The 26,966-nt window shown below is 38.9% G+C and overlaps 1 protein-coding gene across 1 annotated transcript; it reads right to left on the reverse strand.

The window, feature by feature from the left end:
- Positions 1-26,942, reverse strand: LOC121528205 (monocarboxylate transporter 2-like). Its single transcript, XM_041815507.1, has 5 exons — positions 26,848-26,942; positions 23,068-23,288; positions 17,063-17,206; positions 10,283-11,098; positions 1-3,222 (listed from the first exon to the last, which is right to left on the reverse strand). Exons 2-5 carry the CDS (start codon positions 23,282-23,284, stop codon positions 2,957-2,959), a joined length of 1,443 nt encoding a protein of 480 aa, XP_041671441.1. The 5' UTR covers positions 23,285-23,288; positions 26,848-26,942; the 3' UTR covers positions 1-2,956.
- Between the last annotated feature and the right edge of the window lie 24 nt (positions 26,943-26,966).

A 26,966-nucleotide genomic window follows, 5' to 3' on the forward strand; every position in this document is an offset into this window, starting at 1 on the left:
CCCATGAAAATTTTAATACAAACACATTTTCACTAACATGCACTAATACAAACAGCATCACATTAGTTAGCACAGTGTTTCATAAATTCAACTTCACTTGAATAACAAATGACATATTGAAATGTGAACATGAAATTATTACATTCTCTCAAAAAAAAAAAAAAACAGTAAAGAATGTTAAATTAGACTTCAGATAAAATAGTCAAATTTAAAAACAGTATTATCTGATAGCTCTCCACCCTCAGTAACAGCGGAAGGTACAGTTTGTGAATTACAGAGTTTATTGTTAACAATAATCTTTAACTTAAGGAGGTAAAGCAGCAGGTTAAACCTGGAATACCAACAACTCTCTGACAGCAGCTTTACAGTATTTTATGTTTGTAACCTAATTTCATATTAACGTAAACAAAGAAATGCAATGCGCAAGAACAGAAGATTAGTTTACTATCAGTGAATGTTGGGAGATTACAAATTAATCTATAAAGATACACAGATTACGTTCTGTTGTAATGTGTTAGTTCAGCAATTCAAGTAATTTGTTACATAGTTACTTTTTTCATAAAAAGCATCTGTTCCAGAAAAAAAAATCCGCAAAGTTTTTTCCCCCTTTCTCTCTGATGTCCAGGCACGTAGCGGTGAATGGTAACCCTACTGATGTGCCAGTACAGATATGCAGCTGTTAATTCAACTAGCAAGATAACAGAGAACAGCATTTACGCTAGAAAACATCCCCACTGTGTTGAAATTTTGGGGAAAAAAGGGACAAAACAATGAAGTGGAAGCTCAAGAGCTTGTGTTGTACTGTTTCAATGAAACAGCTGTGTCTAATACTGTACTCCTCTGCAAAGTTCATTGTCAGAGCATGTTCATGAGCTGTTATCACATCTGCTGATTTTGCCATTAGGCTTCAGAGCTACTGATTTTGTGCTGTAAACTAGATTTGACAGTAAATACATTCAAAGGTTCACATACAGTAGGGTGCTGTCTAACCAACACCAGTAACAAGTCACAAAAGCAGATTTTTTGTAACACAAAAGTAACGCACAGTAAACTTATGGCAGAAATCTAGTCTAAAGTAAAGTTACCCAACCCTGCTGTCAGTTAAACACTAACAAACGGTTAAACAGACTAATGTACAGTATCTGTTAAGCTAAATCATTCACATGAGCATAAAATTAAAAGTACACTCTCAGGTATGATCTAAACTGAGGTACTGGTGATTTTCATCACTCTCTCAATTAACATCTCCAGAATGTGAAACCACTATGAAAAACCTCAAAGGACAACAAAGTCCACAGTGAATGAATACTGATGATTTGTACTAGCTACTGACAAACATACTTTTAACAGAGGTTCTACAAATAATTTATGTACTACACTGTTGGTAGAAAAATCTAGATTTTTTTATATCATTAAAAAGCTACTCTCTGAGATGACCCTGAGAGGTTTATTTAAGGAAGGCAGTTGATTATGTATTGTGTCATGCTATCTAAATCATCACTGATCACCATTGTTAAGTCATTCAAGGTCACTCGAGGTTTCTCTTGTTCATGGATGGCACCCACTCAGATGTAAGACAAAGCAGTCCCAGTTCAGTTTTCAGAGTTACAATCCCCTCTGAATTTAAGCAGAAATGAGAATAAGTGTTCACCTCATGTTCTCCGCAAAATTAATGTATTAACTTTGGTGAGTCCCTAATTTCTCCTCAAGCACCATCATTGGAAAGGGATCACTGATGCTAATTCAGTGTTTCTCCCTGTCAAGTCAACTCATATCAAAATGCATAAGAAGTCCCTGACCCAGATGCTGACGCTATTTCAGGAAAAAGGCAGATGAGACAGTTTTGATTATCTATACCAGGACTGAGAACAATCTGTAAATCATGATGATTCTTGCATGAATTTGGGGTTTCCAAAACTGTGGAAAGCTTCTATCTCCTCCCTTAACACATAATCAGGTCTAAATGCTAATACTTGAGCAAACTACTTGTGACACTAACTACATTCCTAAAGGCCAAAGCTGTACTTTACATAACTGATAATTAGCCAATGTTAGCCTGCTTAAACACTACATTTGCGCACTGAGTCTGTTTTTTATTGTCCAAATTTTTCATACTTAAAAAAAAGAAAATCAATATCACATTATTTCAATCATGTTTGCACACTGACCTTGAAACTTGTGTCCACCGTCTTTTTTTTTTTTTTTTCAGAAAGGGTTCAATTTGATGCAAATTTTTGCATTAGTCCAAGTCAAAGGCATAAGTTTGTTCTCACAGCCACCTAACAGAGACTAAAGTAAAAAGTTGCTCTCCATCGTGGCAGAGAACTATGATGTATGCTCTCTTGTAAGAAGGATGGATACAGGGTGATTTTAACAGTAACAGAGCCACAGGCCCTCAGTACGAAACAATTGACCACATTCTATGAATTTTCGCAGTGAACAGAAATAAAAAGCAACGGATGCAGTTTACACGGTTCAAGTGTGTGACATTTCTTTGGATAACAGATCCGAATTAAAAAAGCATCAGAAAATAACGGACCCAGTGTCTGAAGATAGAGGTCAGATGAACTACTGCCTATGCTGATGTTAGCATTTGGCTTTAGACTCATAAGGCAAATGACTGCATGCTCCAGGAAAAAACCCTCTAATTTGCAATTCTGAATTTGGCGGTCCAGTTACTTTTTTTAATAAAAGCAAAATAAAACAGAAAAACTAAGAGTGAATAAAACATGGTGCAAATAAAGTGTGCCAGGGGAAGCTTGAACTGAAAAGGCATAAAACAGTCAAAGTTGACACTACTGGTTAGTGGTGACCACAAACTATGTTCATTTCCTTTGTCTTGTCAGTGTTTGCCATTGTTTACTGTTTGACTGGCATTTTTTTCTCTGTCAAGTCCTTGCATCCTCTTCTGCCAGGATTTCATGGCACTTGAACAGAGAATTAAACTCAATTCACATTAATTTGGTGTTTCTGCGCTCTCAGGTGCTGGATCTCTCAGGACTCCATTCTTCTCTTTGGCCTCAGGCTCAGTTTGTCCCATTGCTGCCTCGGGGGACTGCTTAGTCTCCAACTCAGTGGCGTTCTCCTGCTTCTGCTTCTCTTTGTCCAGCATGTGATAGTTGTAGATGTTCATGATGAAGAGAAAAAGCCCGCCAGTCGAGATGACCGAGCCACACATGTAGAAAAGGTATTTGTAGTCACCATATATGTCGACCAGTAACCCTGTTTGCAGAAAGGGAGAGGAGAGATTATGACATTTTAAACCAAGTGAGTGTGAGCTCTTCACATTTTATGCTCCACTGTGTCTGTTAACAAAACACACTTGGAAATCTGTCGTAATGTGTCAGAGAATAGACCTCATTCCTAGACTAATCGAGTTTGACGTTGAAGAACAGGACCAAACTCAAACTTGGCTGGTATGTGTGTGTGGTAAAAAGGAAGCATGGGCAAATCTGAGATGAGCCATGTCTGAAACGACAGAGGGCTATTTCAACCATCCTGGCTTTCTCAACATCACAGGGAGGGCAATTTGGACAGCTGCTACCAAAACGAATCAAAAGAAAGGCTCATTCTCAGAGCAATAAATACCGAGCCCATTTCTGCAGATAAGTGACAAATGTAGTTTAGATCAGATTTAGCCGATAGGTTTTCAGTCTTCACTGTAACTCAAACCTGCTCCAGTGTCACTATCACTGTCACCCCCACATGGATGACTGTCTAATTCAATGTTTTATGAATAAAATATGATTTATAATCATACTTTTCATATTATTGTAAAAAAAGGTATTGTTAAAAAGAGTTTAATTTAAAATTAAAAGGTAGTTACCAAGTGATATTTGTGCTTAAATGTAAGTAAAAGTTACAAAAACTACCTTAAATGAAAGTTTTAAACATGATGCTTTGTGCAACATCGTGCATTTTATCCCCCTAAAGAGCAGGTGTGGGTCCTTGATCTCTGACGCCGTTATCTTTGGGGTCACAGGCTGAAAATTTTTGGAAACCCTGATGTACTGGAGCCAACACATTCCCAGAAAAAATAGAGATGGGCAAGATCCAATCCAATATCTGCATCAGGTCCAGTATTTATTTTGTTTTCATATCTGACTAGGGACTGATGGCGTCAGCTTCGCTGATCCAAATTCTGCGATTTCTGCTAGGCTGTGAATGCCCCATTTGGTAACATGCCAGTTTATAAACAATGCGGCAAGCGTAGCAGTGAGCTTTATGAGAGATAGCATCTCAGTTAACGCTTTCAGAAAGACACAGTTCTGGTTCTGGCTCTGTTCTGGAGTCTCAGAACCTTGGTGCTTTGTGGCAAAACAGCCCACTTTCACACCAGTTTAAGCAGAACCAAAGTGGGAGGACGTGATAGACATGTACCACCACGTCGAGCTACACTTTTGCCCTAGTTTTTCTTGCTTTTCTGGTATTCCTTCTTCAGTACTTGAGTTTATTAATTATTTGGTCTGGTTTTCAGGTGAACCCAGCTTTTACCATCTCTTCTGCAAGTTAAGCCTTCAAGGTGCTCTTCGTTGTACAACTCTCTAGGCTCACCTTGAATTATGGAGATGTCCAGAACAACCAAACATTTAGTCGCCTCAGTAGACCACTTTTTCTCAATTTACTACTCATCTTCACAACCTTAAATATGACACACCCACTGATGATATCATGGTTCCCGAGGAACAACCAACTATTTTTTGGTTCCAGCTGAGAACCAACTTTTCAGGTTCCGATCAATATTCTTTCGGTTTGGACGTGCCAGACAGTTCAAGATTAGGTTCAGGAACCTGCATGGAGCCCTGCCGGTCTGAAAGGCCCAAGTCTTAGTCTATTCATTTTCATAATTCACTCCAACACTACAGAGCAGTCCGATAACACCCGAAATGTCAATGGTTTGTGTCCGTAGGATAAATGGGAAGCAGTAATGAGGTAAAAGGTGTGTTCTCTCTTCTTTAAAAAATTACTGTGTACATTCACAGCAAAATTAGGCAACCAAATGAGCTGCAGCAACAACAGCTTAAACAACAGTTTAAAACTGAGTTTAAACTCATGACTCACTAATTTTAAGTCTATGATGATTCAAGGAAGCGGGCTGTGGCATTTAGCGAGGTAAGAGAAGCAGCTTTAAAGAGCGACAGCAAGGTCATCTATAAACACAGTGGCTGCTGCCAGAGCTAAGTTAAATCAATAATAAACATAATACTTCAGACAAATCATTCACAATAAAAGTCTGAAAGTTTTCTTTTCCTTCAGTGCTTTTATTGTGAATGCCCACATCAAGAAATTAAGTTTTTCAGTAGCAGCTCACACTTTTGCCTATTTTTAGTTTAAAAACTTCTGACCCAGCTGAAACATAGTCAACATACAGGCAGCACTGCTGTAAATGCTGGTAACTGTAATGTGGTCAAACACATAAAAATGAACAGTTAAAATTGAAATATTTGGCTAGGAAAGGAAGACTGGATAAAGACACGCCTTAGGCAATGTGACTTCAAAAATTTAAGGTAAAATTAAGACTTAAGACTACAGCGGTAACCCTGAGAAACTAAGTTATGTAAAGTTTTTTTCACTATATTGTTAGTTTTCTCTGGCCTCTCCTCCTCTGCTTTCATAATCCAGGTAAGAATGGTGCCAGGAGCCACAACAGAGTATCTGATCAGGAGTACTGCATTTACTGCAGGATTTTTTTTTCTATCAGATAACTAATTACAACAAAACTTCACAGAGATAAACATTGGTACATAAGCAAGAATTAATGAACAACCTAAACATCACAACAGACTATGGGTTTGGGATAAATTCTGATGTATTTTGTTTTGACTTATGTTCCAACTATTATCAATTAAAAGGTGGTTTTAATATTCTGGCTTCACTTCTAGACGGCTGTAGCTCAGTCCATCTTAATGTACAGTCTATGCACTGCATGTAACCCTCAAAAAGAGAAAGACTATATATTTTATATTAAGGGTCAGGTTTGCTGATGGGCATTGTGAAATTAAACAATGAAAATACTACTATTCATGTGTACATTACAGTACTGGACTATATTATGTGTGGTAACTTTGGATTTTGATCAGTTGTAGCCATCTTAATGCAGGCTGTATCCTCTGATTGATAGCTCTCATCTTGTGCGAGTGTGCCAATGACCATCACCCTCATTAAGACAGTCCTTGATTGGCCAGGCAGTAATTAGGTCCATCTGGCATGGTCACCTCATTTTTAATGTATTCACAGCTTAATTAGGGCCCAGGTACAGAACTTCAATGACGAGGATTTGCACTGAGCGTCATTAAACACCCAAAGCAAAAGGCTAATTACACTAACTTACCTCACTTCCTCCTAATTGGATTGACCCGGAGGTTTTGGGGAGCAGTAACAAGCAGAAGAGTTAGGGGGGTATAACAGTTGTGCCCTCTGGAGGAGAGATTTAGACGTGCAGGGAGGCACTTATTTATCCCATTAAATGAGCCCCTCAGACCAGGCTCGCACCAGCAAAACTGGGGGGGTAATACATTTTCACCTCATTAAAACTCAGGTTGGAGGCAAAGGGGAAGTTTGTCAAGGGGCTAATATGAAATGATGAGAGTTGTAAAGCTACAGTTCTGTACAACCTCAAAATTTCAAGACACTTGACTTCTCTATATATGAACCAGAAAGCTGCAATTTCCTACCAAATTTCTAAATAGGCAAAGCTTGAAAAAGAGAAGTGCTGAAACACTGACAGTCATCTGCTATTGAGTATTTTACACATGTCACACTTGAGGGAAGCCTCACTCGCTTTCATTATTAGATCCAGAGATATTCAGACCAGCAATTCTCAAATGGTGGGTCAAAAATGGGTCACAGAGCTCTTTTCAGTCGGTTATGGATGTGTACCTGAAAATGCTGTCTAGCAATATTTATTTCACCTGACACAAGTCTGCTCATTGGTTTGATTAAAATTATACAGCAGTACTTTGTGATGTCGAGGTTATAGGTTTTGTTCCATGTTGCATGAAAAAGAGTTTTTCTATTTCAAGAATTGGAGGTATTAAAATTTTTAGAGTTCGTGGAGGTCAATGAAAAAGTGGGAGTGCATCCTGAGGCAAGACCAGTTGAGAACCACTGATTCAAACCACTAAGAGAGCTATTCATCACTTTGATGTGAAGTCCATTAGGGTGTACTCACACACAGCAATCAGTACATTGTCCAAGCCTGTCTGACCCCCTAAGTCCAGTTCAACCACAGTACACTTCTTTGGCTCTGGCACAAATGGAAGAGATGGGCTTTGGCACATTATGGTTGCTCATGCACCCCCAATCAAAGAGAATTGATGTGCTTTGCAAAGCAGAGAAGTCTAGGAGTTTTCAAAGGTCATAACTGACTAAATCAACTTAAAACTAGGCCACAAAGGTGGGAAAGTTGCTGAAAGTTGTTCACTGTTGCTTCTAATTGTGCTGAATTTATAGGCCTAATCCTAGGTTTCCCTTGTTGATTACTTGATCAAACTGTAAGCAACACAGTAGTGTTGCTATAGTTTGATCCGTCTAGTGTTAGAGCTACCTGGGTTAGTTGGTACAGCCTGTAGTGTATTACACAGGGGAAAAAAAAAAAAAGAAAAAACATTTTAAAAAGCTGCTAAGTAAAAAGCAACACAGAAATGAATAGCTCAATATATCTTTAGAATAAATTAATACAACTCAATGACGAAATAAAGTGCCTGTATTTTGGAGCGTTTTTAAAGGCATCCCATTTAGGATTTATGTCAGTGTGCTGTGATGCAGTCACACAGTTCTTAGTAAACAGCATGTTAACAGCTAAACACCGATATGTTGGGGTTGAGAACACTTATTCAAGTGTGCATTACTTGTGCAAAATAATGGCTCATTCAACAATAGCTCATGTAAACACAAGATGGGATCTTGTAGCAGAGTCTAAGCAGAGCTCCAAAACACACATTTACAGCCACAGTTCTGTACCTCTACATAGCTGCATACTGCCCTTAAATTGCATTTGCTTCACTTAAGTCCTCGATCCTCTCTGAGTGAGTTGTTAGCAAATACACTTCTGTCAAAAATTGGATCAAGTTCCACCTTTTTGGCTGACCGCTGATGTCAGCCCTACACATAGGTCCGTACGTGACAAACTGATTGAGTGAATAACGATACCTTCAGAGCCGTACATACAGAGTTGCGCCATGGGCAGGGTTTCATTGTGATCAAAGCCAGTTGTAATGGCTTCCTCCATACGGTAGCGTCAGCATAGCGTGAATTTTACTAGAACTGGACCACGTTTCTGTATAAAATAAAGAATAAAAACAATACTAAAGGCTTTTCATAAAATTAAAGGTGTTTTCACTCTTCTCACGACCGGCTTCGGCATGAGTTTGTGACCGTTACGGGGGTAAAGGTTAGTTGTTGTGTGAGTGGTTGTGTACTACAGTTGCCAGTGGGGTGATTAGCTCAGACATAGCCATAGCAGCAGTTTTGTCAGAACTGGACAACATTTCTATGTTTAAACAAAGGCAGAGAGCAACACTGAAAGCTTTCCATCACAAAAAAGATTTTTTCACTCTTCTCCTGATCTGCTTCAGTATGGGTTTGCAATCTTTACTGGTGGATTTGCTGGTGTGGCCAATGGCTGCTGCCGCGGTAGCTATTAGCTCGGATGTGGTAGGAAAGCAGCAATTTAATTGGAACTGGACTACAATTCTTTTTAAAACAAGAGCATAGAGCCTCAACAAAAGCTTATCTTGGCAGAGAAGATGTTTATGCCTGTCTCCCTAGTGGCCTTGGAATCAATTTTATTCTCAGAGGAGCTCCACCATTTACAATCTACAGCAGCAGTAGCCCGTCAGCTCAAGAGTAGCACCTACTCAGAACGTCATTTTGTCTTGCCGCTATGGTTGGCTTGTCATGAATGTGACAGACAGAACCTTCCTCCAATTACCTTCAGAGAATTTTTGAAAATTCCTGCCCTTCCCAAGCACTTTCTATAGGAGCTTTCCAGGATGAATGTAAAATATATCCATACAATATATGGATGTATGGATATCTGATTTGTCAGGTTAGTGAAATAAAATAAATTAAAGGTCAAACATTAATAACAGCAGATTCCAACCTCATAAGAACAAATGGGGAACTCTATGATGTGCTGTTGTCCTTTTTCTCAGGATTTGTTATGTTGACATACCAGTAAACCAAAGCTCATTTACCTATTTAAACAGCTTTAGGCTTCACACATGTACAAATGATCATCAAAGCTGGTGTCAAGAGAAAACTGAATAGGAGAAACACACTTCACCAGTCTGAGCAGAAAGAGGCCTTCATGGAGCAAAGTCCATAGGGGTTTATTTGAGAGGGAATGAAGTAAAAGGTCCCTATACTCATGTACAGTGTACGTATAGGAAAATTGTTTATTTTGAGCCTCTCTCTAAAAAGAATGGTGGATTTGGGGAGCAGAGATGCAGTACTTCTTTTACTCAGAGTACTTGTAGTTTATATCTCAGTATCTCAGTTTTTATCATTCTTTAATAGCAGCCAATACATTGAGCAACAGACAGGAAGAACCCCTTCAGATCCCACCTACTTTTCCTCTCAGTCCTACTGGTGCAAATAAAGCAGCAAAAGAAAATTTTGATCCTGTCAGATCTTTTTATAGGATAGTACAGAAATGTAATAAATGTAAAACATGCACATCCCAGCCTCTAAGCTTTATGTTCTGAGTGTTTATCATTTGCATTGAGGCCAAATCCTAGAATAAACACGTCATTCAAGACTTAGCAGTTAGTAGGGCCATTTTCTTTCCAGCAGTAAATACCCATGACCAATTACTTCTTTTTTTGTGGACTGCTCATGCACTCCCTGAAAAACCTCTATTCAGTGGTGGTAATCCTACTCTGTTGTACAGTAATGACATCCTTGCAGGCAACTGAGCTCTGCTGCAAAAGAACACACAGCACAAGAGTACGACTGAGATAAACACATGCAATGAGAGACAGAAGGCATCACTTGCTGTTATTTAGTTTGCTCAATTGCTTGCACAAGTGCTTGTTCCAAACTGGCTATTTATTTCTGCAACAATCTAGTTTTTCCAAGTGTGTTTTGTATATTTGGACAACATTCACTTTGTTTTGTCTCTTCAGTTTAAAAAGGGCATCAATCAGTGTAAGCTTTAAGTAAATGATTGTGTCTTTGCCTAGCTGATTAATTCAGAGATGCCTGTAAATTTTGTCTTGCTAATTCCTACTGATCTCTCATGTCTGAAGATGTAAACTTTGTAACGAGTGTGCTCAGTTACCTGCAGCAGGGGGTCCCAGTAGCATGGGGAAGCACTCGATGATGGTAACCAGTCCCACAGCACGGGGAAAGCGTTGACTCCCCATCAGGTCCATCAGGCATTCAAATATCAGGGCGAAAACCATTCCAAAACCAATGCCAAAAAACACAGCATAGACCACCAGGAAGGCGTAGCTCTCGATCAGTGGGCACAGCAAGTGGCAGGCCCCATTGAAAACCATGGCAAAGCTGAAGAAGTACTGGATTCTGGGCCGGATCAACTTACTGTTTGCAATCAGGCCTGTGCCAGGCCTAACAAACATGTCCACAAAGCCCATTATAGAGAGTAGATAAGCTCCAGAGTACTCCTCTACGCCTTGACTTGTAGCATACGCTGATAGGAACACAATGGGTGCATAGGCACCAAAGATAAACATGATGTTCCCTATGAGGTAAATGACAAAGCCTCTGTCTTTAAAGAAGGAAAAATCCAAGAATTTCTTCACCTTCTTCATACAGTCTCTCCTAAGTCTGGTGTTTCTGTTCAGTGGCTGTTCCTCCACGGCGTTCTCTAGTGCATGAGCAGAGGGCTTTATAGGCCGAGTCACAGGCCTCATCAGGGCCCCAGCTACACAACAATGAAGCATCAGGCCTCCAAGAACGAGAAGACTTCCTCTCCATCCAAAATTTATCAGTAAAAATTGGTTAAAAGGGGCCAGGACACACAGGAACACCGGACTCCCAGCCATGGCTAGTCCATTAGCTAGAGGTCGCCTCTTCAGGAAGTACTTGCTGATGATGATGAGAGATGCATTTAGGTTCAAGGAGAGCCCACAACCTGTGTGAAGACGGATAAAAATAAGTCAGATTTCAGAATCAGTATCCTCTCCCTAAACTCAAAGTGTGCTTTTTAAATTAAATCAGAACTTATTCCGCCTGGTGCTCGTTAAGGTCCCATCTCATTTCACTTTAGCCAGCTTAAACCTCATTACAGAGCGCTGGAATTATTTCAGAAATAATTTCTCAATCTGAGTAGAAATAAATTAGAGGGCCTGGGTAATACATTCACTCACTTGCCTTTTTATCCAAAAATTCAATTTTAATAGCACCTTACTTTCCATCAAGTAGAAGCACTACAGGTAGATTGGTTAGGGGGCTACATTCTGGCTTTCTAATGTGAGTTTAATCTTCTCTGGTTCAGCTGTAAACTCAGGGGAGAGGCTCTTTAGAGAATGTGAGTCCATACAGAGGATGATATAGAAGTATTAACAGAGGAAAGGGGAATTTCTTTAGCAGTTTTCTTGAATTACATTAAAACTTTATTCACCTATTCTTAAGATATTCTTATATTTATTCATTTAACATAAGAAATACAGTGTATTAAAATTCTCTGAATTTAAAATAAAAGTATGTTAAGTATGTTAACCTTATGGTAATGTCTGCATGCCACCTGTGGCAGCTTTCCTGCATATCACCCCTCTTTCCTCTTTTTGACTATCCACTGTCCTATCTGAGTAAAGTTAATCTTTGAAATAACAGTAATAGGCCAAAATTGGTGTGTCTACAGTAGATCAAATTGTAGGTCATATAAAGGCATCAATATTCATTTCAGTTAGTATCATAACCAGTTAAAAACTCCTCAAAGGTGCCTAAGATGTGCAATGGAGCAACAAAAGAGCCATAAGTTTCATCTAGGGTGTAGAAAAGTGTGTAATAAAAACCACCTGCTGATTCTTAGATGCTTTTAACTTATCTTTTAGCCTGTGTGTGTGTATTTATGCATGCATGTGTGTAAGCATATGTCTACACGTCTGCAAGGTGAAACTGGCTAATGCCCATGTGTTGATGTGCCAGGGCACAGGGGAGCAGAGCAGGGCACACGCATGCCCCCAGGCACCACACATAGCCCAGCCACTTGCTGAGCCTATTAATCCTTCCCAGCAGTCCTTGCCATGGTAACGAGCCTCGCAGGGTGGCAGGGAGCCCCCATGTGACAACCATGATGGGAGCCTACAGGAGAGTACGGAGGGCCACCAAAGACCTTGCTCTCTGGGATCAGGGATTGTTCTGTTAATTACTGTCCTGGTGCCGGTCCCCTTGGTGCTTTTACTGCACTCTGGAGCCGGGGTGGATATCAAGGGTCCGGAAAAATAGCATGGAAGCTCTGTCAGAAGCAGATCTGTCAAACCCTGAGATTCTAAAAGGATGTGAAAGATGCAGACTTTAACAGTCACCAGTCTGGTAAGAATGTTATGAAGGTAAATGGAGTCTGGGATCCATACCATTGTATCAGCTAATTTGTTGATCTTATTAGCCAGGACTGCAAAACACATTTGTCATGGAGTATGTAGTCACATGCAAAAAACCTGCTTGATCATGGCCTGAGGCTTAGGTACAGTACTAACATTTAGGACCTTATTTCCCCTGCTGACAAAAGAAAGCAATGTCCTAATTTTCAAGATCAGCTTTGTCAGCTGCAAACTGTTCTTCAAGCAGATAAAAATAAACTCAGGTTCCCTGAGAAAACTGTTACAAAATATGATCAAGAAATTGAGTTGCTACCTTCTTTTAAATATTACGATTTTTACTCATGAAAACTTGTCTTTTGAAGAGCACATTCAGAATGATGCTAAAAGCAGAAGGGTTTACTTGGTTTTTACTACAGAAACTAGAACTGCTGCTGCTTTTATGTCAAAAAGAGACTAGTTGAGACCAGTTTTTTACCTGTCCTTGATTATGGTGAGGTTTTGTATGTTTATGCCTCTGCTCAGAGTCTTTATCTGATGGGCAAGGTAAATCATGGAGCGCTGAGATTCTGCACCTTTTGCTTGGAACAACCTGCAGACTGATTTAAACTCCAAACCCGGTGACCACTGTTCCCCCTAGGGTTTTTTTTTGCGCAATTGCGCACTGCTCTCCACCTCTCTGCACAGACGAAAAAAAAGTTGCACACTCAAATATCCCCGATGAGTTTTCACTGATTTTTTTCTAATGTGCGCTGTGATCAAAGGCGCATTAATACACAGGCTAGCTGGTACTGTAGCCTAGGGCTTCCACCTCCATGGGGGCCTCATACCTGAGAGATGTAAAGTGTGGCTACCAGAGGATGCAACAGCCGGCACACCGATGACAGGGCCTGATATTGACAGCCGCCGAATACAGGTGGATTCCAGCCATGGAGGGTTCCTCAGTGAGGCACATGTGTGAGTTAAATTTATCAGCGTCACAAACTCCACCTCCCTCTAACTGTGCATGGCTCTAATTGCCAGTGTGTGGGAACTGGATGGTTGTTTCAATGACTGATCTACACATAATGGGAGGATTTTTTTCCCGAAATAACTGCCATATGGCCGTGTCTATCAGTGCGTCCGTCGTGCGTATTTGCGCAGACACTTTTGGCTTCATGCCATTCACACGGCGACGCAAACATTTACGCCACTCACAGACAGACAAACACAAGCTAACGTGCTGGTGGTGCAGAGGAGAAAAGGATTCAACACAGAGCTGAACTTTTCTCCTGCTTTAAAGCTCCTCTCTCACTATGGTGCATACGTGCGTCTATATGAATAACCCCTCTCTCTTTTTCCTCCCTCTCTCTCCTCAGCGAGCTGCAGAGTGCAAATGATCATTTTATTAACATTCTACTTCTATATTTTATCAAAACGACGAAGACTGATTAAACATCAGTATTGAGCTCATTATCAAAACATTTGATAGGTGACACATTGCAGGAAATATTATATATTTACTGTATATTATACTGTATATAATAAACAAACTAAAAAATTATAAAATCTCTTACACCCTCATAACTGATCAGCAGGGCAGTAAGAAACAGAGGCAGACAGGAGCCAGGCATAGAAAACTTCTACATGAGTTAAAGACTTCAGCTGAAGAGAGTAAAGCTGTAAGTTTCTGTTTTTAATCATTTTAGTACAGTAATGAGAGTTAAAACAGCTCATTACATCTTTCCCACAGGTTAACTTAATGTTACACATTCAAACCATCTATCATTTTAATAAATATTTATCTATAATTTTTGTAACATTAAATGGATGTCTATTTTTATCTAAACAAGGTTGCTTTAAAGAATAAAGCTGGCCAAAATGATCTACAATGAGACCAGGGAAGAGTTGATCTCCTATAATGGACCTATTACAAAATGTTTTAAACCCTGATGTTTCAGTGTGACATATTTCATATAATGTGCTGTTACATCTGTGCAGGTAGAAGTCCTTCAGGAGACCTTACTCTGATAAGGTTGATAAAGCAAGGGAACAGAGCAAGAGTTTTTTCTCATCTAAGATGTTCTAGATTTCTGCCTTCTTATATGAAACTACAAATGTCGTTAATGTCTGCTTTCACCTGAGGATAAATGCTTATAAGTTAGATTTACAGTTTACTTTTACATTTCAAAGGATTGTAAATCCTTAAAATACAAACCTTGATTTAAAAAAACAGGATTTCAAGACATAAAAATTGTGGCTAGCTAAAACTGAGAGTGGCTTGTGAATGAATGGTGAAATTCATGACTTGAACAGTGATTGTTAATCATTATATCTATAGTCACTTGATATCACTTGTCAGTGATATTTGAGTTTGGAGAGGTGCTGCCATGTAGACATAGCATACATGTCAGATGTCGCCCACAGTTGATGAAGTAGTTCCTCATTGTAGTCGAATGTCTGCCCAGGAGTTTTGAAAATTAGAGGGAACATTGCTGGTGACTGAATATGTTTACATTTTTAGTAAAAACTTTTGAATCCAAACTTTCCAAATATCACTGTATTAACTGTTTTTTATTGTTAACATCTATTGTGTACTGTATGAAGAGGGGTGGAAAGTAACTAATTCACTCATTCATTCACTCAAATTACTGTAATTGAGTAGTTTCTTAAATCACTACTTTTACTTTTACTTAAGGACATTTTAAGTTAAGTACCGTACTTTATTACATTTTTAAAAACGCATTGAGTACTGAGTAAAAAAATAAACACTAAAAGCCACAACAAGGAAGTCCAAGCTTTCTGCCAAAAACATGAAAACAACCAGTCGATTGGCTTTCACAACACATGATGTACAAGCACGTAACAAGAGAATCAATCTATATTTCTTCCCAAAACATCTGTTTAATTGTACTTTAGGGTAAGTCATACCTTATATTAATCAACCTGGTTGGAGGTCCATATTTTCTTGTTACTGCACATTAAAGAGGGGGTATTGTGCTTTTTTTCAAGGCTTTACACCATCTCTCTGATACCCACGTAGTAGCTTTACATGATTTACTGCTCAGAAAACTCCTCATGTTTCTCACACTGGTGTCCTGAAAAACCTTTATTTTAACCTCCGTCTGAAATGCTTCATTTTCACTGCTGTCTCTTTAACCCCTCGGGAAGATCTCGTTTTCATCAGTTTACAGTCTAATTCCAAGATTACTGCCACATACGTTTATCTTGCGGTTTGAAAATTTGCATACCTGGAGTATGGACACCCAACATTGTGACTTTACATTTATGTTTTAAAAATCAGAAAAGTATAATACCCCCTCTTTAAGGATGGTCATATTTCACTGTGAAAGCCCTTTGGGTAACAAAATTAGCTACTCAGTACTTTGAGTACATCTTAAATGACTTATTTTTCACTTTTACTTGAGTAGATTTATAGATCAGTACTTTTACTTCTACTAAAGTAAATTTTAAGAAGAGTAACTGTACTTTTACTTGAGTACTATAGTCTGGTACCTTTTCCCCCTCTGTGTATGAGTTTGAGTGCACTGGTTGTTGAAACTGTGTTGCTGCCATTCTTGGTCAGGTCTCCATTGAAAAAGAGATCTCTGATCTCAGTGGGACTAACCTGGCTAAATAAAGGTTAAATAATAAAAAAAATACATATATGCAGTTTGGTAGGCTTCAACTACAACCTTTGTCACCAGTTAACACTGATGTCTAATGGTCAAAGAACAACAAGACTAGCTGAAAAGATGATGGGCTAAGGTTACCAAGCTGAAGTTGGCCATAGGTCAAGTGCTGGTTAGCTTACTTACAGCAAAGCTTGCTGCAAGGTGACACTATATATGATGTTACAGACATCATGTATGAGGTGAGGTATACTTGTCACTTTACCCCAAACTTTGCTCAACGATGTTGCCTTACCTTTGAACAAATTAGACATCTATGTCCATCTACGTTACATTTAGCTGACTGTGTGGTCTTCCATGTAGCTTAACCCAAAGGAGGCACTTTTCTGTGTTTATGTGATGTTCAGGGCATGTGATAAAATACACCCTATTGAGGGGGTAATCAACTCATTTGTCACAAGGGTCAGCTTTTTCCTGACCAATGCTGTGGAGGCCAGACATTGAAATAAACAAAAATAAAACATTTTTGTCTAATAAACAGATTCTTTAAAAAATATTCTTCCAAAATGAATGGAGCTTTAAGCTTTTAACAGTGAGATAAGTCCCTATCATCTTTACTGCAGCGAGCCAAAAGGAACAATTAAGATATTTAGCTACATATTTCTGGAGCCCTCTTGATGTCTGTCACTGAGCTTGATGCTAATATGCTGTGTCATGATTGGCCAAAAACACATGCAGGAAACAGATCTTCTGTAAAGATTCTAAGAGGGGAAAATTGCACTCTTAAAGAGTCTTAAGTCTAAAATTGGTGCCAAAATCCACAACTTTAATCAAGATGACAATAACAAGTATGTGTAGCCAGCACCCTACATGAATTATGTTTTTTCACCATCGGCTAGATTTTATCCTTTTTTTCCCCTCATATTTCCTCCAAGTTTAATTTACCTCCAATGACACCAATCCAAAAGTAGAGATATACGATGTTGTTCCCAAAAGAAGCAGACACCATAGAGACTCCACACATCAGTCCACCTAGTATAACTATTGGCCGGCTTCCAAAGCGATTGACCATGGCGCTGCTCACTGGTCCTGAAAAAACAAAGACAACAACAAAGAAAAATCTCAAATTAGCATATGTTACATCTCAACAGAACCTACTGTTAGTGATTGAAGTTTAGTACAGCACCACCAGTTCTTACCCTAAATATAAACCAAGGGCAAAAGGAGCAGGTGATGAAACACCTCCACACATTTACGTCCACTGTGAAGCCACTGGGTGACTCATTATGCTCTCCCTTGATAAATGCCTAATAGTGCACTCAGTGATCAATCAGCAATTAAACAGCTTTTTATATGCTGTCACTCTTCCCCTCATTCATAACCTTGTCAAGAAAAGTGACATTACACCAATGGTCTTAGCACAGCACGGGATGATGAAAACTTCTTTATTTTCCCAGCTATTAGAGCCAATCATTTGAATATATATTAGTCAATTCATATAGAAAACTAGAGGAGGCATCAATCAAACTAATACACAGGCTGCCATTGTTACTGAAAAATTCTGTAGCTTTTCAGAGAGAGGGGCCTCTTGTGGATGATGATTATTGGGAAAAGCCTAGAGAGCAGTAAAAGGATTACACGTTGGCAAACACCTACTACTACTACTATCTTCAGTAGCATGTTTACCATGGCTAATGATTAATTTCTCTTAGTAAACTCCCAAATAACACTGAGAGCAAAGCCATGTATGCTGACTATGTTATGACTCATACAGGATTTGTAGTCCAGACTGCTTATGTAACTTCACAGATATAATTAAATTATTTGTTTATTTACCACTTTTAAACATTCATTGAACTGTACTAATGTCAAAAGATTGTTGCTATTACTGTACATTATTGTTGTTATGTAATCCCAACATGTTTTTCTTCAGAGTTTGTTTTCTAGTTTAATATCAGTGATGAAATGCCACACAGTGGTAAGAGTGGTGATTCTCTGGGTTTTTCATTATTTTTACATAAAAACACATCCTGTCACTTAATTCTGTTTTTTTTAGCTCAAGTGCTGGAAGGTCTGACTGATAACTAATTAAAGGAATCTTTGTTACAAAATGGCATTTTAAACGAGTTGGCATTCTGCTTCAGAAACAAGCACAGTACTGCAGCTACAAAGGTTGTAACCAATATCACAAATGCTATTGACTTTAACCCTCTGAGCTCAAAGCAATTTTTTAACCATTCTGTCTCCCCTGGACTTTCTGTCTTAAAAAGCTTGTAAAACATCAACCCTGTGGTCCACAGTCAAGCACTAAACATCCCTTTATTAAGGACAACCAGTGCTTTAAGGATATATGAGCTGTAGCAATGTCACTTGAATTTCAAAAATGTTATGGGACTATAAAGACAAAAGAAAAAAAACTGATCAGAAATTAAAACTCAAAACTTTTTATGTATTAAACAGCAATCATAAATGACTAAGGTTTTTTGCACAAACTTGTTCTCCCATCTCTTTTGGACTAAAGAATTTAAAAAGAATTATTCTGTGACAAAAAAGTCTTCAAAATATTGACATTTTTACAAAAACTTCCTTGCGCTTTTGGGAATTTGAGTCATCATTTAAAGTGCAGTGACTCTGAAGGACAAATTAGTCTCTGTGTCTATGTCTCTCTGTTATGACTAATTCAGGCTGTCTGTGCACATGTGCTGTTCAACAAAGCATGATGTGACGAAGAAGCAGCCTGCCATTGGTTGTCACAGCCCAGTCGCAATGCATTCTGGGATACAAACAAAAAAAATGACAATCAAAAAATGGCTTATACATTAAAAAAAAATCCAATATCATCCGTGAACCGTGAGCTTAAAGGGTTAAAGAGCACTGTGTTGCCATTTTTCTTGATTTATTGAAGGTCTTCTATACTGTTGACCACTCTGTCTTATTACAGAAGTTGGCTGATATCAGGATTTCTCCAACAGCATTAAAATGGTCTGAAAATGACTTGAGTAGAAGAAAGCGAAGTGTAAAAGTTGATGGTCTGTCTATTTAATTAAATGTTCAAAACTGTGTCTCAGTGAAGGAGGTGGAACAGAAAGAGGCAGCTCCTCATGCAGCATGTGATAAATAAAATTAGTCTTTTTCAATCAGAAAATTGAATTTAGTCTTTTGTTTGGCACTTTACTCTGCTAGTCACACACCCAATAAAAACTGTCTTGTGACCTTCAGCAGAGCAGCCTGTTAACCAGACAAACACAGCAGAAGAAGCTGAGGTGAACCTCCCCCTCTTAATAAGACAGCACTGCAGGATCTCTTTGGAGGGAGTTAATCTGAACCAGCAGCACCAGAGTCCACCAGAGGGACTGATGCAGAAGTAGATAAGTACAGAATTGGCACTGCCATTACACTCAGAGGCTGCACACTCCAGTGGTGGAAAGAGAACTCTCAGCTGTACCCACTGCTCTCTCCTCTAGCAAAACGCCTCTCCATACCAGCCACTTCTGTCCCTGGTGAAAAGGTTTTCACAACCACAGGAGACACTGTGAATGCTACGAAATCTCAGCATCTATAGACCAATATTCCTAAAGAAAAACATGTAAATCCAAGCCAGGAGAACAAGCTGGACTGCTATAATTTAGAGATAATTTCCTTATTTGTGAACATACTTCATTTGGTTTAGGAGTGGTTTTTAAATGCACTCTATTTTATAAATTGTATTTCTTTTATTTTTTCTTTCCACAACATATATTTCCAGTTCAACTTTTTGAAAGGTAATGAATGAAAAAGTGTCCCGTACTTTTAGGACTTTAAACGGATTCTGAGTAGAGTAAGAGTAAAGATCAACCACAGCTTAATCATAATTAAGTCCAAATAAATTGATTTTTCATAAGTTTTATTCCTTTTTTGTTTAACCCTGAATTTCTAAAGAATTGTCCTCATTGTCCCTGCTCTACCTCTGTAACTACACCAGGTGTAGTAAAAATATCCCTCCTACTGTTTATACAGTTAACCAGGAGCCTGCCTGGGTCAAACATAGATCATATTTCTCACTGTAGCTGTGTCACAATAGGGCATCCCCCCCAACTACTGCCATTTCTACTTCCATTATAACTTTATCATTCAGACTACTTGAGTCAGAGGTTCTCTGGAAAGCTATCACGTCTCTCCCATGGGAGCTTGGTGTCAGACCCTAGTGTGCTGAACCCTCCTCTGATATATTCCCCATCTCTTTCCTCCACTAGGTGACATTGCTGAAGCCTGGCCAAGGACAGTATGATAAAGTCTTGTGCCTGAGCCAAAGTGGAGAGGAATATTTCACTAGTTAGGCCTCTATGAGTTCAGTGCAGGTGAGTCACATATCCTAGTGTCCTGTAACCTTGAAAACATCAACTCTTGAGTTCAGCCAGTCCTTCTATAGGAGTTTTATTTCTCTCACAACACTCTTCATATGTGCAGTTAAACAAGACCAGAATCATGTTCAGGAGCAGTCATCTCAGATTTCTTAAAATGTTGAAAAATGGAATGATGCAGCATGTGATCATGGAAAATTCAAGATGAGTGATGCAATTCAAAGATAATAACTAAAAGTGGGAAAATGAGTTGCAAGGTGTGATGTAGATACTGAAGCATAGAACTTTTGTTCCCAAGGCCTTATCTGTGAACTAGTCAAGAGCTACGTAGATCCAGAAAGGGCAAGCTAGAGGGAACACAAAAGCAGACAAGACACATAGTGTGCTTGTATGCAGTTACAAAGAGTCAAATTATCCTGCTAGTCAAATTAACAATGGAATTTTAAAATGCATATAAACATGTAAGTACGGTTAAATTCTTACTGAATCAAATCTCTCGAAGTCTGACTAGCACACCTTGATAAGGCAGTTGAAGATCAATTACTCCATCATGTATAATACTCAGTGGTACTTGTAAATCTGCCTAGATCAGACTGCCCTCACAAACTGAAAGGCATGCAGGAAAGAGACAAGTGAGAGAGGCCACCAAGACACCTACGACTCCTCTGAAGGAGTTACAAACGTCCACAGCTGAGATGGGAGAGACTCAGCAGACAACAACTGTCGCCAGGGTTCTTCACCAGTCAAAGCCTTATGGGCGAGTGGCAAAGAGAAAGCCACTATTGAAGAAAATTCATTAAATCTCAATGATAGTTCACCAAAAGGCATGTTGGAGGCTCTATGGTCAAGAGGAAGAAAGTTCTTTTGTCTGACGAGACCAAACTGGTGCTTTATGGCCATAAGACAAGATATTATTTTTTTGAGGCACTAAACCCTGCACATCATCACAAACACACAATCCCCACTGTAAAGCATGGTGGTGGCAGCATCGTGCCAGGGGGATGCTTCTGGGCAGCTGGTCCAGGAAGGCTTGTAAAGGTAGAGGGAAAAATCAATGTGGCAGAGTTTAGAAAAATCCTGGAGGACAATCTTATCAGTATGCAAGAGAACTATGGGTGGGGAGAAGACCTCATTAGACCTCAGTCTAATAGAGAACTTGTGGCTGGACTTGAAAAGGGCTTTTCATGCCTGATCCCTGTGCAACCGAAGAGAGTCTAAGCAGCTTTGTAAAGAAGAATGGAGTAAAATTGCAGTGTCCAGATGTACAAGCTTGATTGAGACCTATCCACACAGACTCAGTGCTGTGATTGCAGTCAAAGGTACATCTACTAAATACTGACTAGAAAAGGGTGAAATTTTATGCTGTCACTTATTTTATCTTGCATTTGTTTTTACCTGACATTACTTTGTAGAAAGCTGTTTTCACTTTGACATTAAATAGTTTTTGTAATTTCCTTTGGTCAGAAAAGGCAGATTCTATGGCCATGATTTATTTATAAAACTAATAAATGGGTAAAACATCCAGGGGATGAAATCTTTTTTTGTACTGTAGATTTGTTCACATTTACCTTTATATAAAAGATGCTGTAAGGGGCTAAACTGTTAACCAAAACGTGGAAGAGGGAAAAAAAAATGACTGAAATGAAACAGTGTCAGTGTGGGTGGTAAAATTTGAGTCAGGTGACTAGTTTATCTTAACATCATTCTTCTTATTGGAAGCACTATTTTAGTGAGTGTGGTACCTCATGTGAAGTCAATTTAACCATTATCTAACTGGGTCAAATGAGCAGACAGCTGAACGCCTACATTATACATAGAAAATAAAGTAAGCAAGGAAAAAGAATGGCAACTTATTTTTAACTTCCAAACTGTTCTTTATTCCTTTAAAACCAGGAATTAATTTTGTCTTTCATGTTAATGGATGGCTTAAAATAACAAATACCATATATATATATACCACAAAATACTTGTTCCCTCTCAAACAGTTGTTTCAGCAGAAAATGGCTTTACTTACAGACGTTGAGATGTGTTCAAGAGAAACTTTTAACAGAAAGTGTGAAGCAATTCAAGAGTTTGATCACCAGACTAGTATGAGTGCTACTTCTTATGTGGTGTGTTAGAGCCCTGAATGGAAAAAAATAAAATCCAAAAAGACTGAAAGACCAAAAAAAAACAAAAAAAAAACAGCTCAGCCTGGTTAACCTGCGGGCTATCCATGTAGGCCAATATCAATATATTCTCTAGTCATGTAAAAAGTACTGATTTAAAGGTTGCCGACTATACTATGAGACTCGAAAGTATGCCAACTTGAACTATACTGAATTTAACACAACACACATAATTATCAATTTACTTCACCAAAAACTGTCTATATTTCTGATTTATTTTTTTTGTCAAATTACACTCACAAACACTTGTTAAGTTAACAGTCATTTTAATCCCAGTAGTAAAGGAAAAGTTAGAGCTTGTGCAGAAATGCTCCACAAGCCCAACAACAGTAAGGAATAAGAGACCTGATCAAATAAAGGGGCACAAAAGCTACATTTTAATGATACTAAGACCATAATAGTGTGGTCTGTTCAATAACGAGCATAGATTGCCTTAACTCACCGCCTGCATACATCGCAGCTAGCATGATTGAGGAAATCAATGCTATTTCACTGGAACTAGCTCCCAAGTCTTCCTGGATCTCTTTGAAGAAAATGGAGAGGACTTTAGGTGTTGCATAGGCAAATCCAATGGAAATGTGGGCACCAATCACCACCATCCAGCCCCAGCCGCCATCAGGGGGTTTGAACTCCAACGGAGCTGCTGGAGCAGGAGACATGTTCCTGTGTAAGTAAAGCACACATGACACAGTTATTCAAACGACAAAGCAATGTTTCAATGACAAGTTCTGGTATTAAAATAGATGTGAAGTTACAGATGTGAAGTTAAAATGGATGTGAAGTCCAAGACATTATTGCAAACATGAAAATTTAAACTACATGCTAGAGTAAGTGAGTTGCCAAATTGCAAAGTATGGTTCAGAAACACTGCAACATTGATTAGTATCTTTCAAATACATTAACTACTACTACGTGAAAATAAATAGTCAATATGGATGCTGCAAGTGGACATGTATCCATGTATTTTATTTACTTCAAAAACTGAAGTCCATAAAATGAAGCTACTAAACCGTAAAACCATGTCTCATTTTTGTGGATGTATTTCACATACTGATAGAAAAAAAACTGTTTTAAAAGTGACTGCATATTCCGACTTCCGTTTCTGGTGGATGGGAGCCACACACAATGCATTTAGGGAACCTGATGCAGAGCAAGGCCAGCACTTCTAAATTCTTTTCTCTCTCAAAATGTAAAATTATACACAAAAAAAGAGACGCTGGTATACTGTGTAGTACATACACCTTATGGAGTTCAGTTTAAATGAAAAGTCACCTAAATTACTAAAAAAAAACAAGGTAGGCCGTGCGCATGCATTTATGAATGTCCAAGAGCCCATGGATGTCTGATGTCTGCTGCCAGGCTCTATTGAGATCTTGACGTGATTAGGCTATTTCGTTATCTCAGAAAACACAGCTGATTTTCATGTGATCATTAGTTAATTTCTCAAGAAAAGGACTGAAAGTAATGTGTTGTTATGAGAAAACTAGCACTGTTAGCCCCAGATTAAAAAAAGATTTTTTTAAAGACAAAACACAAAGTTTACCTGTTACAACAAGTAAACTAAACATGTATAGATGCATGTCCTCTAGGGTTTTCTTAGTTTACTTTAGAGATGTGTTCTTCACATAGACTGTAGAAAGAAATGGACAAAGCCAGTGTGATGTCAGCCGTTTGATTACAATAGGTGGACTCAAACTGCTTTCGAGGCCAATCTGAGCAGCCTCCATATTGAAATCGCTGTCTCAACCAAACTTTAGATCAACCTAACAGCAGAAAAGAGCCCGCCCACTGAGCTTGACTTCCTGCCAGCTAAGCTATCACTAAAGCCTGCCTTCTGGAGGTAGTGTCTGCCTGTCAAGCTATCTGTCAATCAAATGAGACGGGCCAATCATTGCGCAGTTTCTGATTGTGAAACTGCACAATGATTGTGGTTCAATCATTTCGATTATATATGGTAACTAATGAGACGCGTTTGGTTTTTTTGAATCAGGCTGTAAACCAGTTTCTTTCTCATGTAAAAAATGTCTTTTTAACATGTGTTGTGTACGGGACTTCCAGTGTTCCTGCAGCCAGCCTCAAGGTGACACTCGCCGTATTGCAGTTTTTTGTACTTCCACATTGGCTTCATTTTTCAGGAGCGGAGGTCGTTGCTTGGTTCATGAATAAGACAGAACAAATGTGAACAATATGATCTGGATCCCATTTGAGTGCAATTTTCTATTATTTTTCTTATTATTATTATCATATATTTGTGTATGTCTTAGAGTTTTTTGGTTGATTAATGGGAATGACCATTTCCCCACACTGCTCTACCACAGGCAGACCATGCATTAGCAACATACGCTTAACAGTATAACTTTGTTTTACATATGGTGTGTAACACAGCCAAGCCAATGAGCAGATTACATCTGACCCAAAATGTATTTTCAGGAGACAGTATATTTAGAAAAATAACATGATATTTTCATGGATAAAAAATTAAATATAATCGGAGTAAAGTACTAGCACAAGCAAATGGAGAAATCACTGGATGGTACCTTTACGCGTATGCTGAGAACGGTGTTTAACATCAAATGGCAGGATCATATTCCAAATACAGTGCTGTACAAAGACCTTCCACCAATCAGCAACAAAATTTCTACTAGAAGAATGGGAGTCACAGCTCACTGCCATCGGCATCCAGGAATCCCAACAAACAGGGTCATCTTATGGGAACCCTCACATGGGCACAGAAAGAAGGGAAAACCGATCAAAACCTTTAACGATCTGCTGAAAACTGATGCTGCTGTTACATCTAAAGAAGAGCTCGCAACGTGTATGGAGAACAGAGATGACTGGAGTGACCGACAACAGGCTTGCCTATGGGCGGCCTAAGTAAGTAAGTACTAGCACAAGTATCAGTCATATGTTATGACATTGCTAAATTTGGCAGGTCAAAAGAAGCTTAACAGTAGTGATCGGTCATTTGTGAACGAGCCGGTTCAAAGAGCCGGCTCTTTTATGTGAACAATAAGAGCCGGATCCCTTTAGAGAGCCGTTTTATATTTTTATAACTGTTATTATCATTATCATTTGTATGTGTGTCTGTGTGTTATTTGTTTGATTAGTAGGGATGATCTTTTATCCTTTACCAAAGGCACACCATGCATTAAGGACTCATGTTTGATGGTGTACCATTAAGGTTTGTCAGGTGTGCCATACATCCCAGTAAGTAAGGAGATTTGATCTGACCCACAAGGTGTTTTGGGGAGACAGTAGATTTTTAAAAGTTACATGATATTTTCATCGATTTTAAAACTTGAGCACAGTTGGAGTAAAATACCCGCCCAAATATCAATCATATGTTATAAAATTGCTCAAATTGGCAGGTCAAAGGGGGCCAAACTGGTACCTCAATGAATAGCCGTTTGGGAGCCGAAAGAGTCGGCTCTTTTTGCTGAACCGAGCCAAATGATCCGGATCACTGAAAAGAGCCCAAATTCCCATCACTACTTAACTGGTACCAAAATGAAGAGCGGTAGGAGAGCAGGCTCTTCTTGATTAGCTGAGCTAAATGACCCGGATCACTAAAAAGAGCCGATATTCCCATCACTAGTTTACTGGTTTCTGGCAAGGTACGGATGTCTACCTAAAATCACAATCCTAAACACAACAGTATTGTTAGCTTGTGCACCGTAACTATCAAAGCAATACTTTCATAAAGAAAAACAAATAGCCTGTCTTTCAGCAAATAAATATGACTGTACTTTTAAAATATCTGTAAACCAGAGAATCACTTTTAGTCAATGGTTTTAGCCTATAACAAAGTGTGTAATTTTTGAAGCTAACGTTCCTTATTAGAGCAGTTAAAGTAAAACTTTTCGGTTACATCCGTCAAACAGCTGCTCAGACACGCAAACAGCATAACTAGTTGACCGTATTCAGTTACACTTCAAAATCCCCTCTCTTAGTCTCGGTCCTCATCTCAGCATCCTTCTTAAACTACTCACGAGCGCACAGCTGTAATACATGTTGCCTGCTTTGTCAGAGAATAAACGTCTAATGAAAGAAATCCTCTGTCGTCTCTACTTTCTCCGCACAGACTCGAATGAGGAAAAGCCTCCCACGTGGGCACAGCTACATGAAAATGACATTCGGTATCTGATGGGTTAACCTCTTATTACTAATCATTTAAGACAGATAAGCTCATAAACGTGCTCTGAAACGCTTAAATAGGTCTTACCTCTCATTGAGCGTCTTCCCAGACTGTCCCTACAAACTTTAGCCTAAGTTTCAGTCTGCCGTCGCTAATTTAGTTGACGCACAGTCACGTGTCACGCTGATCGCTGGGGGGGATTTCTC

The sequence above is a fragment of the Cheilinus undulatus genome, linkage group 3, assembly GCF_018320785.1.
Source record: "Cheilinus undulatus linkage group 3, ASM1832078v1, whole genome shotgun sequence".
NCBI lineage: Eukaryota > Metazoa > Chordata > Actinopteri > Labriformes > Labridae > Cheilinus > Cheilinus undulatus.